Source organism: Vitis riparia, chromosome 5, assembly GCF_004353265.1.
Source record: "Vitis riparia cultivar Riparia Gloire de Montpellier isolate 1030 chromosome 5, EGFV_Vit.rip_1.0, whole genome shotgun sequence".
Taxonomy (NCBI): domain Eukaryota; kingdom Viridiplantae; phylum Streptophyta; class Magnoliopsida; order Vitales; family Vitaceae; genus Vitis; species Vitis riparia.
Genome location: NC_048435.1, coordinates 20,032,091 through 20,049,586, shown reverse-complemented (window position 1 = coordinate 20,049,586; position 17,496 = coordinate 20,032,091). Strand labels below are relative to the sequence as shown.

At 34.6% G+C, this 17,496-nt stretch overlaps 1 protein-coding gene and 1 long non-coding RNA gene across 4 annotated transcripts; both read left to right on the top strand.

The window, feature by feature from the left end:
* Positions 1 to 3,083: 3,083 nt before the first annotated feature.
* LOC117914151 (clathrin interactor EPSIN 2-like) lies at positions 3,084 to 16,890 on the top strand. Of its 3 annotated transcripts, XM_034829372.1 has the most exons (15): positions 3,084 to 3,234; positions 4,521 to 4,624; positions 4,885 to 4,936; positions 7,952 to 8,031; positions 8,116 to 8,194; positions 8,510 to 8,593; positions 8,720 to 8,865; positions 9,717 to 10,094; positions 10,750 to 10,788; positions 10,921 to 11,016; positions 11,099 to 11,259; positions 13,917 to 14,107; positions 14,817 to 15,326; positions 15,357 to 15,828; positions 15,924 to 16,890. In XM_034829372.1, the coding sequence occupies exons 2-15, from the start codon at positions 4,590 to 4,592 to the stop codon at positions 16,514 to 16,516; spliced, it is 2,916 nt and encodes a 971-aa protein (XP_034685263.1). In that variant the 5' UTR covers positions 3,084 to 3,234; positions 4,521 to 4,589; the 3' UTR covers positions 16,517 to 16,890. The 3 variants fall into 3 exon arrangements, with proteins under 3 accessions (XP_034685263.1, XP_034685262.1, XP_034685261.1); XM_034829371.1 differs by having other exon boundaries at positions 4,526 to 4,624; positions 14,817 to 15,828; XM_034829370.1 differs by having other exon boundaries at positions 14,817 to 15,828.
* Positions 11,271 to 13,026, top strand: LOC117914152. The gene is made up of 2 exons (XR_004651230.1): positions 11,271 to 12,741; positions 12,845 to 13,026. It is a non-coding gene; the product is annotated as an uncharacterized LOC117914152 (long non-coding RNA).
* Positions 16,891 to 17,496: the final 606 nt, after the last annotated feature.

The following is a 17,496-nucleotide window of genomic DNA, read 5'->3' as shown; positions in this document are numbered from 1 at the left end:
ATTTAAATTAGTAAAAAATTTATACGTTTTTTATATTATTTAATATTTATATAAAATTAAAATAAATGAAATGACATATATATAATTTATTGCTTTAAATATTTCACACAAATATATATATTTTTCAACAAATTTTCCAAGAATCAATAGAAGTAAAGGTTATTGATTTGCTAGGTATTTCAAAAATTCGATTAAGATTTTATTTGACATACAAGTAAAAATGGAATCTTGGTGCTGGTTGGGATGCACTTTATATATTTATATATATTTTTTCTTTTTTAAAATATTAATAATATTTAAATAAAATATAGTAAGTGTCGTATAAAAAGTATGAACTTACCTTATTTTTAAAAGTTCTAAAATTTGAAGTAATAAAAATGTTTAAATACATTAATTTTTTTAAACAATTTTTGAAAATCATTGTTTTTAAGGTAAATTTCAAAAAAAAATTATATTTTATATAGAAATTACTATCATTTTCTATTTTAAAAATATAAAACAAAAATAATATAAAAACGAGACTCAAAATGTTTCAAAAAATTAGATTAAATATGAAATCTCTTATATAAAATAAAAAAGGCCTCTAGATAATCTTTGAAAATAAATCTAATTAAAGTATTTTTTTTAAATGTCAGCTAAAAATTACATTAGCAATATATATAGTAAACAAACATTTCATTATCATAGACTAAATGAGTATAAATGATGTTAAGAAATCCTTATTTAGAGAATAACAATCATATAACTCTTATTAAAAACGGAAAAAACCTATCTACTTTGAGAAGTGTTAGAGGTTTAAATCTAAAAATGGTATAAACAATAATGATAAGATATCCTTCTTTCGGGAATAACTATTATATAACTCTTATAAAAAACGCAAAAAACAAACTTATCTACTTTGAATTGTATTAGCGGTGTACATCTAAAAATGGTTATAAATATAAACTCGATAACTTAGGAGTAGAAAATCCCATAAAGGGAAAGAAAAACTATTTAAGTGATTTAAATATATTTCTTGTTTTTTGTTTTTAAAAATAGAAAATGACAATAACTCATATATATATATATAATACATGAGCTTTTTGACACACATCTTAAAGGTTAATAGTTTTTAAAAATAGGTTAAAAAAATTGAGGTCTTAAAATTTTTTTTACTATCTAAAATTTTAAAAATTTTAATAATAATTTTTAAAACCATACGATCGATACATAGTTTTTATATATAAGTTATTTCATTTTGTGTAGAAGTTACTATTGTTTTTTCATCTTAAAATAGTAAGAAAAAAAAAAGTGTATCCAAACAAGTATTCAACTTACACATCATTATGGCCTAAGGGCCTTGTGAGGTTTCCTTACTTGGAGAATTAGTATTAACTTCCATATTTTGTGACTAACCATGTGAAAATTTTGACTTTGAGTGGGGCTTTAGATTTTTGCAAATAAAATTTATAGGAATAAGGGATTTGTGAAGCTGGTAAAAAGAGAAGACTTTAAAGAATGAATTGACAGGGAATAGACCTAATCGTGTTAAATATCAAATATCAAATCCTTGGTGGAGCCAGTAGGGGCCCACTGGACACATGCTGGTCCCCCCCCCCCCCCCCCCCCCCCCCCCCCCTAAAAAAAAATCTCATATATTTAATTAAGGTTTTCAAATAATAAAAAATAAAACAAAAGATAAATTTAATTTTGATTTTTTAAAATTTGATTTAATTTTAATATGCATTTAACATCTTATTTATTTTTCATTCTTTCATTATATGTACATGTTAATTTTATTATAACTATTCTAATAATACTATTTTTTTTGGTAATTTTATATTTGATATTTTATTAAATAATTTTTAAAAATTGTATTTTCTCTTTTGAATTTATTTTTAAAATATGGAGACTTAATTAAATAATGTCTAATTTAAAAATAAATTAAATAATTATATTAGATTGTGTGCTATTTAATTATTCACATGATGAGAATTTATATTTAGCTTTAAAGTTTTACTTTGCTAATAGTATCATTCAAATGTGATCATATCATAAAAAATTTTAAGGAAAAAAATCTCATTACTTTTAATTGATTTTGTATTTAAATTTTGTTTAGTGACAAATTTCTAAAATAGTTTTTTGTCCTTTTAAAATAAAATAAAAAAAACATATTTTACAATAGAAAATATAATGTTTCAAAGAACATCATTAAGTTGTTTTCCATTCTTTTGACTTGTGTCTTGTTTTTGTTAGAGTTTTTTAAAATATAATTATATAAATCTATAAAAAAAATTAAAAAAAATAAAATATAGTATATAAAATATATTTAAAAATATAGAAAACATGTTAAGAATATGCTAAACAAAATTTTATTTTACAGAGAATAATTTTTTTCAATAACACTTCTTAAGCAGGACCTTATGTATTTGACAAAAAAATGAATTTATTAAAAAAATTATTAAATTCCTAAAAAAATTTTAGTTTTTTTTTATAAGAATTATTGAAAAGTTTATACTCGTAGTGCTTAAGTGTTTATATACATTATGATTGTGCATATTTCAACTTTACCCCTTTGACCAAAATCTCTGGAATTCGCCTTTGCACCAAATATTTTCCTTCAACCAAAGTTTAAAATCATCACCCACTAAAAAATTGATATAAAAAATCATTTCCAAGCATTACAAGCACTTTTAAGTCTCTTAAAATCACTTATAGGAAAGCTCTTAATCTTATTGTTTTTGGAGTTAAGTATTATTTCGACTTTGATTTCAATTTTAAATTTAAATGAAACTTTTAGATTAAATTCGATCATATTTTAGATAAACTAAAGACTTAAAAGTGACTGAAAACCATTTATTGTTTTTGGCTATTAGGTAACCTAGAAGACTAGAAAATGTGTGAGCATGGAGTGGACAGATGAAAGGTCAAGGGGTAAACACTCCCTATCAAATTGAAGCAAGGGGCATTCAGGTAATTTACTCCTACACCACACTCCAGAGCTCTCACCCGACAATATTAACTATTAATTTTATTGAAAATAAAAAATAAAAAAATAAAAGAAATAAAAAAAAAACCCATAAAAACCGAGGAAAATGGACCCATAATTCTTGCACCATCTTCGGAGCTCTCCCTAATTTTCTCCCCCTTGTTCAATTTTCTCTCTCCACCTCCAGCTATCCAGAATTCTGAGATCTTACTCTCTTTGTCCCAATTCGATCGGCTCCGATCTATTGACGCCATATCCAGATCTGGGTTCGTTTCAATTTCCCTTCTTTCAGTTTCTTTTGTTTGTTTGATTTTATGTTTCGGGATCGTCAGATCTCTTTGATACGTGGATTATATTGTTTATTTCTTTTATCCCATATTTAGCTCTGTGTTGTGCTAATTTAGGGCTTGATGCTTTGTGTCTTGGTGGTGATTCTGTGCATGCGCGTTTGGTAGAAGATGGGTTTATGTGATTGCCCATTTTGTGTTTTATTCGGAGAATAATTGTTGGTTTGGCTTTTGGTTTCGGGTTTGAATTCAGCTGGAATTGGTAATTTGTGGAATCGGATTTTTTTATGAAAATGAGAGTGAAGGTTAATGTTTCGGGCTGTGGTTGTATGTGATGGATCTGCTTGCGGCTCATGGGGATCTGAAGGATTTGGACGATGCTTGTGTCCCATTTTATGCTATATCTTTATGATCTGGAATTGGGGTTGGAGATTTAATAAACATTAGAATTAGAATTGGGGTGTTTTCAAAATTCCAATACCAGCTCCCGATTCTTTGTTCATTTTCTGATGATGGGCATTTGGGATTCAAAGACTTTGGTTAAATGGGAATTTCATTTTTGTGTTTCTTTACCGGTGCAATTATTTATGTTTGTGGATTTGGGTCTATTGAGTTCGATTCAAGTTCAAACCTATTGGCCCATGAAGCAACTAGCCAGTGGATTTGGAACTGGGCCTATAATCTCAATCGTCATGTCCAGATTCCATGCAAGAAAAATATGGCCATAGTGTTTTTCTTTGAGATACCATTCCGTTTCTTTCTTTATGAAATGAATTTGTGACTTTTCAATGCTGGAATTCAAAGGATTTGTCTTTGGTTTGATCTAACATTGCATTACATTTCTTTTTGACATTTATAGATGGTTATATTCTGCTCAGGTGATTTGAGTTGTTAATATTTGATTTGGAAGTCAAAGTGGGGCTAAGACTTCTTCTTCTTTCTTCCTTTCTGTTTTCTTTTTGGTTTTTTTTTTTTTTCCTGTTTTAGTTCTTTGCCTTTGATTCAGAAGTCTTGATGATGCATTTATTGTTTAATTCTTTTAGATTCATGTGTTTTTGGTTTTAATGTCCTTCAATTATGAATGTTACATCGGCCTATTGTTTTTATCATAGATTCCTTTTTGATGTACTTTTAACCATAAAATTTATATGATTGGACTTGGTCCAATTTGTTGTTCTTGTGTTGTAAAGCTTTCTTTCCTATATAATTTCTATCAGATTCCCTTATTTGGCACAGTTCTAATTGGTTAACTTCCCTTCTGGCAGCACAGAAAAGCTTCTAAGTCAGCTTCAGTTGAAGGGGAAGGGGACACTGTGCTTTGAGCTGTAGTTACAATGAAGAAGGCCATTGGTCAAACTGTTAGGGACCTGTAAGTTTTGAGTAGTCTTTTAATTTTAGTCCTTACCAAACTGAATTAGTGACATTTATAATTTTTTGAGGTACCCTCAAAATTGTTTTAGAAATAACAAGAAAATGCTTCTTGAATCTTTTTAAAAATGTAAAATATAGCAAAAGCAAAATGGGTTTAGTTTGTTTTAAAAAATTTGTCACATTGACTCATGTAATCATTTATTATCTTCCAAATTATTGAGCACCTGAATTGTCTTATTCTTTTCTGTGCTTTGGCAGTAAGAGAGAGGTGAATAAGAAAGTTCTTAAAGTTCCAGGAATAGAACAGAAGGTAAACAATTTTCTTTCCTTTTTTCTTTTTTAATTTTAATTTTTTTTTAAACTCCATTTGGGAATGCTAAGCTTCAAAACAAATGCATTTGAGAGGGATGTTTAATCGTGACTGACGATGGTAAATATTAAGGATGAAAAATGGAAAGACTCTCCTGCCAGCTGACCATCATGCATGGTAGTTATCTCCTCTCAATTCTTTTCCAATTCAAGGATTTCTGAGCCACTTCAGATCCATTGAAAGTCTCTGAATCCTGCCCATTAAAAGAGCCTCCTGAAACAATGATGAAGCAGACTGTGTTAGTCTTATTCTTGGCTGATCTGTATGGGCTAGGATAGTGGGGCATGGAAAGTTTGTTAGTTATGTTATATTAAACATTCCATGTCTGATGGCTGGATTTAAAAGTTTCATGTTTTGATTTACATCTATATATTATGTCAATTGTAGCTGCCAGAGATGCAGTGTTTAAGATAATTTTCCTTTCAATGCCTGGAAGTGATGAGCGAATGGTAATAGTGAGACTAAGATGATCAGCATCATCATCGTCTTCTGAGGGTCTTTATGCAGTATATAGAGATTTTTGATGGATGGGAAGCAGAGGGATCTCTGAAGCTCTTTGGATGGCAACATGATGCTGTCTTTTTTAAGTTATGGAACTTAGTTGTTCCTCTTAGGTTGTGTTTCCTGAACTTTTAATTCAGGAACCCATGGGCTGTTGGAATGCGTTGTACACTTGTCTACATCTGTGTTAGATATGTGTATAGAGTGTTTCATTCAACATATATACGAGGGTTTTGGGCATGGCAACTCCAATTTAGACACAAGGATGCGCCTCTACTTATGTTGGTTTTATGAATTTCTTATTTTGGACACATTTGTGTGTACTTCAAGCTTTTTATATTTGGAACAACAAAGAGGTTAATTAATGATGAAACTTCAGCAATAACTTTTAAGTAATTTATCTGAGATAATATTGTATATGGCTGTTCCTTTTTACATTGTTGAAGTAATGGATGATATCTTGTAAGTGCCAAAAATGATGTTAATTGTGTTGTCTGTGCTATTTTGTGTCAAAATGTCAATTTTCAAGATGAAGAAGTGTGCTCCATGTCATTGTGTATGTGGGTGCATATCATTGAGATGTAACATGAGTGTGCATGTATTGCTTTTTGTTGCATGAATTAGTATTTGATAAGGAACATAGCTCATCTCACCTTACTAAATTAATATCCAGTACGATTTAATTATAACTTAACCTGTTTTTTCCTTTCTTTTCATTTTGAACAGCAGTATTTATGTCAAGTAATGATCCCTCTTTAAGATGTGTCTGTCTCCTCGTCAAATAGCCACTCTATGTCAACAATATTTAGCATTGTACAGATGTTATATGGATATAAACAATTATCATCAAGGTACTTGAAAAGAATCATATTGGGAACACTCCATTCCCTGGCTGTTAGGATCATCTAATTGTCTTTGGGGCAATTGTGAATGGGTTTAATCGTTTAACTAAGGTCATTGCGAGTGGTTTCAAACTTTCAAAGACGTGTGGTGGTGTTTTGTTTTTCGGTGCCTTGCTTGTATACTTAGTGTAGTTCGGTTGTGCCCCCTTTTGTTAAGCTCTTTTGATTCATCTTTTTTTTTTTGTGTGAAATAGAAAAAAAAAGTGGGTTTCAAGGTGTAAGGGGAAGGTTGGATAGGGGTTTGTCCTTTTCCTAGAAAAAATAGGAAAGTAAAAACATTATTAATAAAGGGAAGAGAGTGTGAAGCAAAGGATGAGAAAGAGAGATTTCGTTTCTGATAAAAAAAAAAAGGATGAGAGAGAGAGAGTTGACCACTTAACTAAGCCCCAGTTAGGATGACTTTTTGTTTTCTAGCTAAAGCTAAAGCCAAAGTCATGATATTTTTTTTTATAGAAAAAAGCACTAGTTTTGTAAAAAATGAAATAACTTCTTACATAAATCATAATAGAGTTTCTACAAGAAATAATACTCTCTTAGCTTCCATGGTAAGCTCTCATTGAAGCCATAAGCGCTCTTAACAAAATTACCCAAACTGGTATAGAGGCTTTTATTGAGCTTAAAAGAACTTTTGACTTCTCAGAAGATGATCCAAACAGTGCCTAGAAGAAAGTGGATAATTCCAAATGGGTGTGCCAAGGTAAGGAATCCATGTAATTGGTAGATCTCTTATTTCTACTTTTACCAGTAGATCCAATCATTTGATGGTGGGATGCTGTATTAAGGCTGGGAACAGAAGAGTATGAGAGCTTGAATTGGTGCCATGTGCAACTTTAGGTCTTTTAGAAAGGCAAGAAAAATGGAATTTTCAAGGACATCGAGTTCTCCATTTTGAAGTTGAAGATATTGTTATCTTGCTGAATGACTTCTATTTTTTATTTTTTGGCGACAGATGTGTTAAGAAATATTTCTTCTGTTTTATTTTTTTAATCTCTCTTAGATTTTGATCATACTTTCCTTTTTGGATAGTTAGAATGTTTGCCTCCCAGTGTGATGTGGTTTGTCAGTGACATAGTCACAAGTTTTAATGCATGACACGGGCAAGTTTCTAATGTGTACTCATATGGTCTCTGGTCATGAAGTCTATTTAAAGTTGAATTGATAAATATTTATTTTTTTATCTGGTCATGAAATAGATTTGTTGGCTAAAACCCATGTACCTCCATTAGCAGATTGTGTGACTGAAACTTTGGTCATATGAAACCAAGTCACATGTAATTGTCCCCTTAATTTATGAATGTGATACTGTATCCTTCTGTAGAAGTTAAGTTACAGCTGTTGATATTTAGGATCAACGATGGTGAGGATGCCAGGGGATGGTGACTCATGACTGGGACAGTAAAGTCCTCAAATCATGAGTAACTTGATTTTGAAATGTTGGGAGTTCTTTTTTGGTGAATGCAGAATAGCTCCTTCTGTGTGAAGTGGTTAAATACCGCATGATATTTGGGTGGAAGCTTTTAGTTGATTTCTTGTTATTTTTTTTTTCTTCCAGGTTCTGGATGCTACTAGCAATGAGCCTTGGGGTCCCCATGGAACACATCTTGCAGATATTGCACAGGCTACCAGAAACTAGTATGCTTATGCTTGAATGATATTTATGGCTGCTTTGTATTTTCATTTTGTTCCAGAGGAATTCATGTTTGTTCATCCATGCAGTCACGAGTACCAAATGATCATGTCAGTAATCTGGAAGCGGATTAATGATACAGGAAAGAATTGGCGGCATGTCTACAAGGTTTGCATTTGTTTTGATGTGTCAAGATTTTGTTGTTGGCAGAGTCTCAATTATATTTTTTCCCCTTTTTGATGAGTTCAATGGAATTGTTTAGGGTTATTTAATCTTTTTTCTAAGTGTACTTTTGCATGTGAGTGCAATTAATTGTACAATGATAACCCTTACGGAGTTCTGTTCAAATTGACTTATTTATTCTTGTAGTTCTTGCTGGACCTTGTCTTTGGTTATTTTATTTACTGTTTCACAATGCCCTGCTTTTCTTTCGTGCACCGCACTTAAAAATTCAACTGACAAACTCCTTTTGTTGAGCTTCAGGCTTTGACAGTTCTGGAATACTTGGTAGGCCATGGTTCTGAGCGTGTCATAGATGAGATTCGGGAGCATATATACCAAATATCAGTAATTTTCAGTTCCTTAATTCCATTTCATTTTGATATAGTTTTGATAATATGTTCTGCGTCCTTCCAACCACCTGAAAATATTTGGTCTGGAGTTGTATAAGTGAAAATGTCCCTTGTTTGACAGACTTTGTCAGACTTTCAATATATTGATTCAAGTGGGAGGGATCAGGGAAGCAATGTCAGAAAGAAATCTCAAAGTCTCGTGGCTCTGGTGAATGATAAAGAAAGGATACAGGAAGTTAGACAGAAGGCTGCTGCCAACAGGGACAAGTGAGTATGCCCTTCAAACGTAATTCATGTTCTGGCATATCTGTTTTTGAGAAACATATCTGCTATCATAGTGTGATATTGCAAGCCTGAAGTCCTGTTTACTTATGCCTTCTATTCATGTGTTATTGGTTCAACCTGCACCAAATCACTTCAAATGTGTTCTGTTTGGTTTTCACTTTTCATGTTGAACTCCAGCCATCTCATAAACAAAGGGAAAATTTCTTTTCTCTTGGTTTTAAAGTTATTAAGATATGAGTTCTCTACTAAAGCGCTCTTCTGTACTCTTGCGTTTTCATAATCTTTCCTGGTTTTCGTCAGCATTATCATTTTCCTGGCATACTTCTAACCAATATAATTTTTTCTTTTCTCTTCAATGTATCTTGAAATATATCAGATTTTTGCACTATAGGATCGTTGTCCAGATTCCTTATTCTTTTTGTTTTGATATTTATTCTGCTTTTGACTATCATTCTGGTTAGGAGCAGCATTCTGACTCCTTTCTCATTGTAGTTCTTTTGACATGCATTCCCCCCTCCCCCTCTCTTCCTTTTTTCCCTGAATTCTTCCTAAATTTCTGTTGGAAAATGTGGTGTAGCGTTCATGGCTTTTTTAGTCATCATGTCCATGTGTCAATATTAAGTTTTTCTTATTTCTTGTTCATCATGTCGCGATTAAACATTAAGTTTTTCATGTGTACTGGGTTTATAAATTTTGTGTCAAATCTCTTTTAGACTGACCAACTGGGGATAAAAAAAGAAATAAAGAAAAAATGAAATTAATGGAGATTACCTATATATGAGATTTATGGTTTTTTCTTGCTTTTTTAATTCTTTTTGTATTTTTGCAACTAGGTTTCGCAACACAAACTCAGCAGGCGGTATGTATAGGCCCAGTTCATATTCTAGTTCAGGAGGATATGGTGACCGTTATGATGATGATCGATATGAAGGCCGCTATGGGAGAGACGAAGATCGAAATGGTTATGGGAGAGAAAGAGAATGGGGCAGCAGAGATGATGACCGGTATGGTAGAAATGGGGACTCATATGGTCCTGAAGGGGATCGCTATGGCAGAGATTCTGATGAACGGTATGGTAGAGATGGTTATAAGGATGATGATTACAGAGGAAGAAGTCGAAGCAATGAGGACTACCAGTATGGCTCTAGAAGTAGGAGTGCTGATAGAGATAGGGACCGTGCTTTTGATGAGGAGAGCAACCATTCATCTAGGTGAGCATCTGCTCTCCTTGGAGAACATGCTATGATTTTTCTAATAAAGAGTAGTATTGATTTTAATTGTCTTTTCCTTTTATTTTGTCATTTACATCTATATTTGGTTACCAAAATAATTGGACCCTGAAAGGAGCTGGTAGTTTAAGCATTTAGCAAGTCACTTGTCCGGTTCAGGTCTGTAATTAGATCAGTTAAGGTAGTACCCCTGACAAAACTGGTTAAATCCATTGAGACAGGAAATCTGACGCAGGCATGTGAACCTGTTTACTTATTAAATGTTAACCAGTTACAGCGCTTTAAGACCTAGTTATTTTTTCTTTTTATTTATTTTTAAGTGCTTGTAAAGGATCTGATAAGAAAAAGTTTATAAACGGGAGTCCGGGTCTGGAGAAAGTGTGAAGCGTCTCTGCAAAAGATAATAAGCTAAAAGGAAAGCAATGACCAAGAATGTTACTAGGAAAACTTTGCTTTAGAACATAGCAATGAATTACTTTTATATTGACTATTGTAGAAACTGGGGCTGGATGGGTGCAATATTTTATTCTTGTTTATGAAGTTATAGTTCTTTTTTATATTAGAAGTAGGATGATATTATCTTATTGAGAATTTTGACCTAGAAGATGTAGCTGACTTAGCCCTTTTCTTGCTGTAGAGGTGGTGCCCGAACTGATGAGCATCCTCAGTATGGAAGGTAATATCTTAGTGGATCCATTCACAACTAGTTGGTGTTTATGCTATAGTTTTAGGTCACTTTTTCAAAATTCAGATTGAATGCAATTAAACTAATTAAAACTCTGTATTTGTTTATTTATTTATTGCACAGGCAGCTTGAACGAAAATTTTCTGAACAAAATCTTGATGCTCCTCCTAGTTATGAAGAAGCTGTAGCTGATGCCCACAGTCCTGTTCATGATGAGAGGTACTAATTTTATACCAAGGACATGTATTAAGATTTTGCTAACCCAATGTTTGGTTATTCCTAACTTTCTTCTTGATATAAGGGATGGAGCAACCCCAGCAGCACCTGCCCCTAAAACATCTTCTCCACCTGTAAGCACTAGTCCTAGCCAAGCAACAACTGCTGTTGGTCCTTCTACATCTCCTCCTGCCAACAAGGAAGTTGATGCTTTTGATGAATTTGATCCGCGCGGCCCAGTTTCAGGTATGGAGAATCCTAGAGATTTGTCTGTTTGCCAGTATGTGCAGCTTGAGTCCAAACAATTTGCTTGCGCTTGTTAGTACAAATTTTATGATAGTTATATAATTCTATAATTTTTTATTAGGTGGCAGTTTTGAAGAAAATTTGAAATGTTTTTCTATAGAAAATTGTTATATTATTGTTAGGAAGTTAGTTTTAGCCTTTAGAAAAAGATATTAAAATTATTCTTTTTCCTTTTTTTGCTACCTTTGCAAAAAAATTCCAGCCATGATTGTCAAAATTTAGTACCACTTATTAATGTTGTCTAAGTTTAAGAAGGCTAATGTCATAAATTATTAATATTCAGCAGTTCATGGAGAATTACCCTCCAAAAATGAAATTTAAAATTTTTTTAGGTACAGATTTGAATGTAAAATGTGTACTAAAAGATCAGGCATAATATATAATTAGATAAGAAAAGTACTAAGTGGAGTTGCACAAACAAGAGGAAGAGAGGCTTGGGTGTTAGATGTCTCTCTTCATTCAACAAGGCCATTCTTTGTGAGTGGAGCTGGCAATATGCATCTGAAAGGGAGGATTCAAAGATACTTTTTGATCAGTTTATTGTATTTTTTAGAGGATTCCTCATCCTTTTTTAGTATTTCTTTTTCCATATTTATTACATTTTTTGTTTTTGAATAAAAAAATGATTTTGAAAGGTAAGCTCTATGGAAGAAAGTCATAGGTGGAAAATATGGGGAGGAAGAACGGTTGGCATTCTTGTAAAGTGAGAGATGAGTACGGGTTTGAGTTGAAAGGATTGAGATCTCTTTAATAGTAGAGCCTCCTTTTTGTTGGTAATAGGAGGAGGGCAAAGTTTTGGAAGGATAAATGGTGTGGTGATAAGCCTTCGAATGCATCCTTCCCCTCTTTATATGTCTTAACCATATCGAAAGAGGCTTGGGTGGCGAACTTATGGGACCAAACCAGTGAAGGGGGTCACTTGAATCCCCTTTTTTAATAGGCATTTGAATGATTGGGAGCTAGATGAAGTAGGGCATTTCTTTTCTAGACTACAAGGGAAGACAATGATTAGGGAAGGAGAGGATGGGGTGGTTTGTATGGATTCGAGTAATGGAACTTTTTCCATCAAAACTTTATATTTCAGGTTGAAGCTAGGAAGATCAATTCTTTTTCCGGAGTAATTTGGAATTCCTGAGTATTGTTTAAAGTGAATTTTTTTGCTTGAGAGGTTAGCTAGGAAAAGTGTTGATTTTAGATCAGCTTCAGAGGATATGGCAATCGTTGGTAAACAAACGCTTACCTTGTGAAGTCGAGGAATAATCTATTGATCACATTTTCCTTCACTATGCCAAGACAAGCGTTTTACTGCAGTTGTCTTTTTTCTGTGTGGCATACCTTGGGTGATATCTTCCTCAGTGAGAGAGACTATCTTAGGCTGGGATAAGGAGCATTTTGATCAAAGACCGAAAAACATTTTTCTTGGTAATCTTTTGGTTTCACTATTGATGACACAATGTGTCATTTTTGGAATGCCTTTGATCTTAATCCCACTTTCATTCTAAGTTGTATGTATCTGTATCTATAGGATCAGAAACCACCATTTTATTGCAATAAAGTATTAAATACAAAAGAAGGATGAGGAATTCCTCCACCAAGTATACAATCAGCTGTACAATTGATCAAAAGCAGAAGGTAAGTGTATGCTACTCCAAACATCAATGCTAACTAAACATCTAATGATGGTTGCAAGAACAAAAAAAAAAAAAACTCAATATAACTCAGGAAGGTAAAGAATCCCTTGTGAAAAACATCAAATGTTTGGCTCCAAGCTTTTACTAAAGGTTTGCTCTGTGATTGGCTAAGTGAGGGATCAAAGAAAAGAACAACCCAACTCTGATCTTAAGGAATGAATATTTGACGCTTATTTGTCATGTGAATAAACATCACTTGTTATTTATCATTTTTCTCCAGTAATAGCTATATTTTTTCATTTAGTTTTCTATTTCTTTCCTTTTAAAAAAAAATAAAAATTCCTATCATATCTTTTATATTGATGCAATATGATACATGTTAGAAGTGTAGAAGTACAGAAATGAATACTTATTATGGTACCCCATTCAACAACTATTTTCTAGGTCCTTTGTGTTTTGGTGCTTGCCTGATCGATGTTTCTTCAATGCTAAAGAATTATACTTATTGAAGCCTGGGCCATCTATGTATTTTTGCTTTATTTTTTAATTAGCTTATAATTTTTGGCTCTGCTGATGCATAGGTTAATTAGGAAGTTGTGCATTTATATATTTCCTGTCACATTTCTTTTTTGGATGTATATTGCCACTATTAGTTATTTCATGCAAAACAGTTATTTTGCAATATCTCATCTTGGTGGATAGCCGTCTACAGTTGTTCAATTGTAAAGCAGGTGTTTTTGTGATTCAGTTGTTATTTTCTATTTCTTCAGTGGAATGATTGCTATGCATCTCTGTATCGAACATGATGTATTTTGATTGGAAAATTTTGTGGTGTTAAAAATATTTCTGGAAAAAAATGGTTTGTGGAGGATTCAAGAATGGGATAGGGTTACTGTTCTACTGGTATTTTTGTAGTAAATATAGGTTGCAAATGGGAACTTAGAGTTTTATCTTCTCTTTGAACAGCTGTCCCAGCTACATCAATTAGTCCGGAAATGGACTTACTTGGCTCTCTGTCAGAGTCATTTTCTTCAAATTCATTGGCTCTTGTGCCATCTGGACCTGCAACCACAACATCTGAGGCTGCTGTCCTTGGAAATGCTGGGTCTGCACCCGCATCAGCAGCAATGCCATCTGGATCTGCTGTTATGAGCCAGGTAAATTTAATTATATTTAATTTGAAAAACTAGTGAGAAAACTGTGATAGTCTCATTTTGATTTATAAATAAACCCAGACTTTTAAATTCTCACAGGAGCCCCTCCTTTTTTTTGGGTCAAGGTATAAATGCCCTATCTACAGTATTATAATTGCTGGATTGACTGCTCATGTCAAACTTGTGTTAATTGGTTAGGGTGCATTTTGTACATCCCACATAGTGAAATTATTCCATTCTGTTTTCCAATAGTTTTGACAGAACTGCTTTACATGGAGTTTACAAGAAATGAAATATGATAGTGCAATGTTCCCAGCACTTTCACCCTGAACAGTGTTATTATACATGCAGTGATTCTGTTAAGGGAAAATTAGATTCTAATTCAAATGCTGTATTGCACATTACAGAATGATATCATTTCTGTGGGATGTCAAAATGTGCAGCAAGGATCATGTCCTTGACAGAAAAAGTGAGGAATCTCCAAATGAAGCCAGGCAATGAATTGCTTTGTTTTAAGGCTATTCATAACATTTGTCCATAAAATGGATGATTTTCATAGTTAATGTCAACCAATAATAAAAACTAAGACTTTATTTAGCTAGTGATGCTCCATGGTATAAGTGAATGTGTAACACCTCTTATTCAATTTTTCTTTGTTTCGAATTATAATAAATCAATTTTTTTTTCTTAAAAGTATTTCCTCTTGATGCAGTCTTTTGAAGACCCATTTGGTGACTCCCCTTTTAGAGCTTTGCCTTCAGCAGAGAGTGTACCAGCTCAACCCCAGGATTCAGCTTCCACAACTTCCTTCCAGACCATGAATCAAACATCAGGACCACCCTTCCCAGTTACCCAAGGAGTGGACACGGGTTCCAACTTTGACTTTGGGGACACTTTCCCTGGCATAACTTACACGCCATCCGGTGTCTCTACTGCACAACCTCCTTCTGCAAGCCCACAATTTTCACCCCAAGAGCAATGGATTCCCCAGCAGAACAATGATATCCTAGCAGACATTCTACCACCTTCAGGATCTTCAGCTCCTGCCATTTCACAGGCTGCTTTCCCAGCTCCAACTGGCCAGTCTGTGCTGCCAAACCCTAATGTTGTTGGGGGCTTTCTTGCACAGTCAGGATCTGCAGATCATGCAGCTTCACAATTTTCTCCTCAGATTCCAACTGGACCAGCTGCACAATATAACAATGGGAACTTCCTTTCACAGTTGGGTTCTGCAGCGCCTGTACCTTCACAGTCTCCTTTTCAAGCTCCTGTACCTTCTCAGTCTCCTTTTCAAGCTCCTGTACCTTCTCAGTCTCCTTTTCAAGCTCCTGTACCTTCTCAGTCTCCTTTTCAAGCTCCGGTATCTTCACAGTCTCCTTTTCAAGCCCCAGTGCCTTCACAGTCTCCTTTTCAAGCTCCAGGACTTTCACAGTCTCCTTTTCAAGCTCCAGGACCTTCGCAGGCTCCTTTTCAAGCTCCAGGACCTTCACAGGCTCCTTTTCAATCACCAAGTGGGCCAGTTACACATCCTAGCAATGATAACCTTGGTGGCTTATTTCCACAAGCTGGACCGCCTGGATCAGCGATGTCACAGTCAACTCCCCCTGCTTCAACAGGTTCACTTGCTATAGTTCCTCAAGCATCCAAGGACAAGTTTGAAACCAAGTCAACGGTTTGGGCTGATACACTGAGCAGAGGATTAGTCAATTTGAATATATCTGGAGGTAAGTGCTTGCAACTCTTAATTTACGCATGTGAAGGTTTTAGTAATTTTATATCTACTTTGTCCCAAAGGCTAAAATAGTGTCTTCATATGCAGCTAAAATTAATCCATTGGCGGATATTGGAATTGATTTTGATGCCATTAATCGGAAAGAAAAGAGGATGGAGAAACCTAAGCCTGCTACCACAGCTCCTGTATCTACTACTACAATGGGCAAGGCAATGGGATCTGGCTCTGGAATGGGTCGTGCTGGTGCAGGTGCACTCAGGCCTCCACCAAATACTATGATGGGTTCAGGTATGGGAATGGGCATGGGCATGGGCATGGGCATGGGTAGTGGCCCTGGTGCAGGCATGAGTATGGGTATGGGTGGTGGTCCTGGTTCAGGCATGGGTATGGGTATGGGTGGTGCCCCTGGAGTGGGCATGGGTATGGGTATGGGTGGTGCCCCTGCAGCAGCGGGTATGGGTATGGGTATGGGTATGGGGATGGGAGGAGGCATGGGCATGGGAGGATATGGAGGCATGAATCAACCTATGGGCATGGGTATGAATGTGGGCATGAATATGGGAATGGGGCAAGGAGCCCAGATGCAACAACCAACTGGATTGCCTCCTGGGGGTTATAACCCCATGATGGGCTCAGGTGGTTATGCTCCTCAGCAACCATATGGTGGTGGCTACCGATGAGAATGATATACATATATATGTATATATATCCCCTTGAACCAAAATTGGGGATGGTCATGGATACCTATTATTATATCATAAGATGAGAAGGAGAATAGCATAGTGAACCCCCCAGTGTTCTAATGAGAATCCCAAAGCAGGCAGAGAGAGCTGTATTTTGTTTCAGTGGTGTAAGCGGTGGTAGCACATGCCCATGTATGTTTATTCAGCTTAAAAAAGTTTTACTTACTGTCAGTTACCCTATGATTCCTTTTTGTGCTTCAAGAGTTGTGTTGTGAATGTGTAACAATGAAGATAAGCCTTTAACAGGTTGTTTTTGAGATAAATATATTTTTTTGGATGACTTTTGTGGAATATTGAAGTTTGTTTGATTACTTACTGAACAATAAATCAGATTTAATTCATTTTTCTGCATAATGGAATTTGAAAGATTTGGTTATAGAATTTGGTGTGGTAGTCTTGATGTCTTCATTTTTCCTTTTAACAAAGGTATCAGAGTCACAGGTAAAGGCCTTCATCATTCAGTAAATGTGAGGGAGGGGTGGATGGCTTTGGGTTTTGGTGAGTTGATGTGTGATTTGGCTGCCTTCATTTTGTGCTGGGTTACTTTGATTGAATATTCATCCATCTGATTGACGGGATTTAGTTCCCCATTAATTCCTTTTGTCATCAGTTTTGGTGGGGGGTTGTGGGGTTGTTCAGGGAATTCAACCTCCACTTTTATCACTGAGCGCTTCGGGCTGTTTCCCTCTGTATCTCTACGAAGCTTATCCTCCATTGTCTCACAGGCTGACCTTGACCCCTTGGGTTAGCTCTAGTATTTAGGGTTTGCCTTGATTTACTTTTGTGGAAACACAATGCTTTTCTCCTAGATGTACAGGCAACCACTGTGCTTAAAAGCATTTCAGGGAGAACCAGCTAACTCTGGACCCGAGTGGCATTTCACCCCTAACCACAAGCTTAGACATTCAATAAATATG

Bases quoted from the DNA above. Each gene is read 5' to 3' on its own strand.
- LOC117914151 (XM_034829371.1), top strand. From the start codon at position 4,590: ATGAAGAAGGCCATTGGTCAAACTGTTAGGGACCT. The intron at 8,594-8,719 runs GTAATTTTCAGT...CTTGTTTGACAG, and splicing joins AGCATATATACCAAATATCA to ACTTTGTCAGACTTTCAATA. The intron at 11,260-13,916 runs GTATGGAGAATC...CTCTTTGAACAG, and splicing joins TCCGCGCGGCCCAGTTTCAG to CTGTCCCAGCTACATCAATT.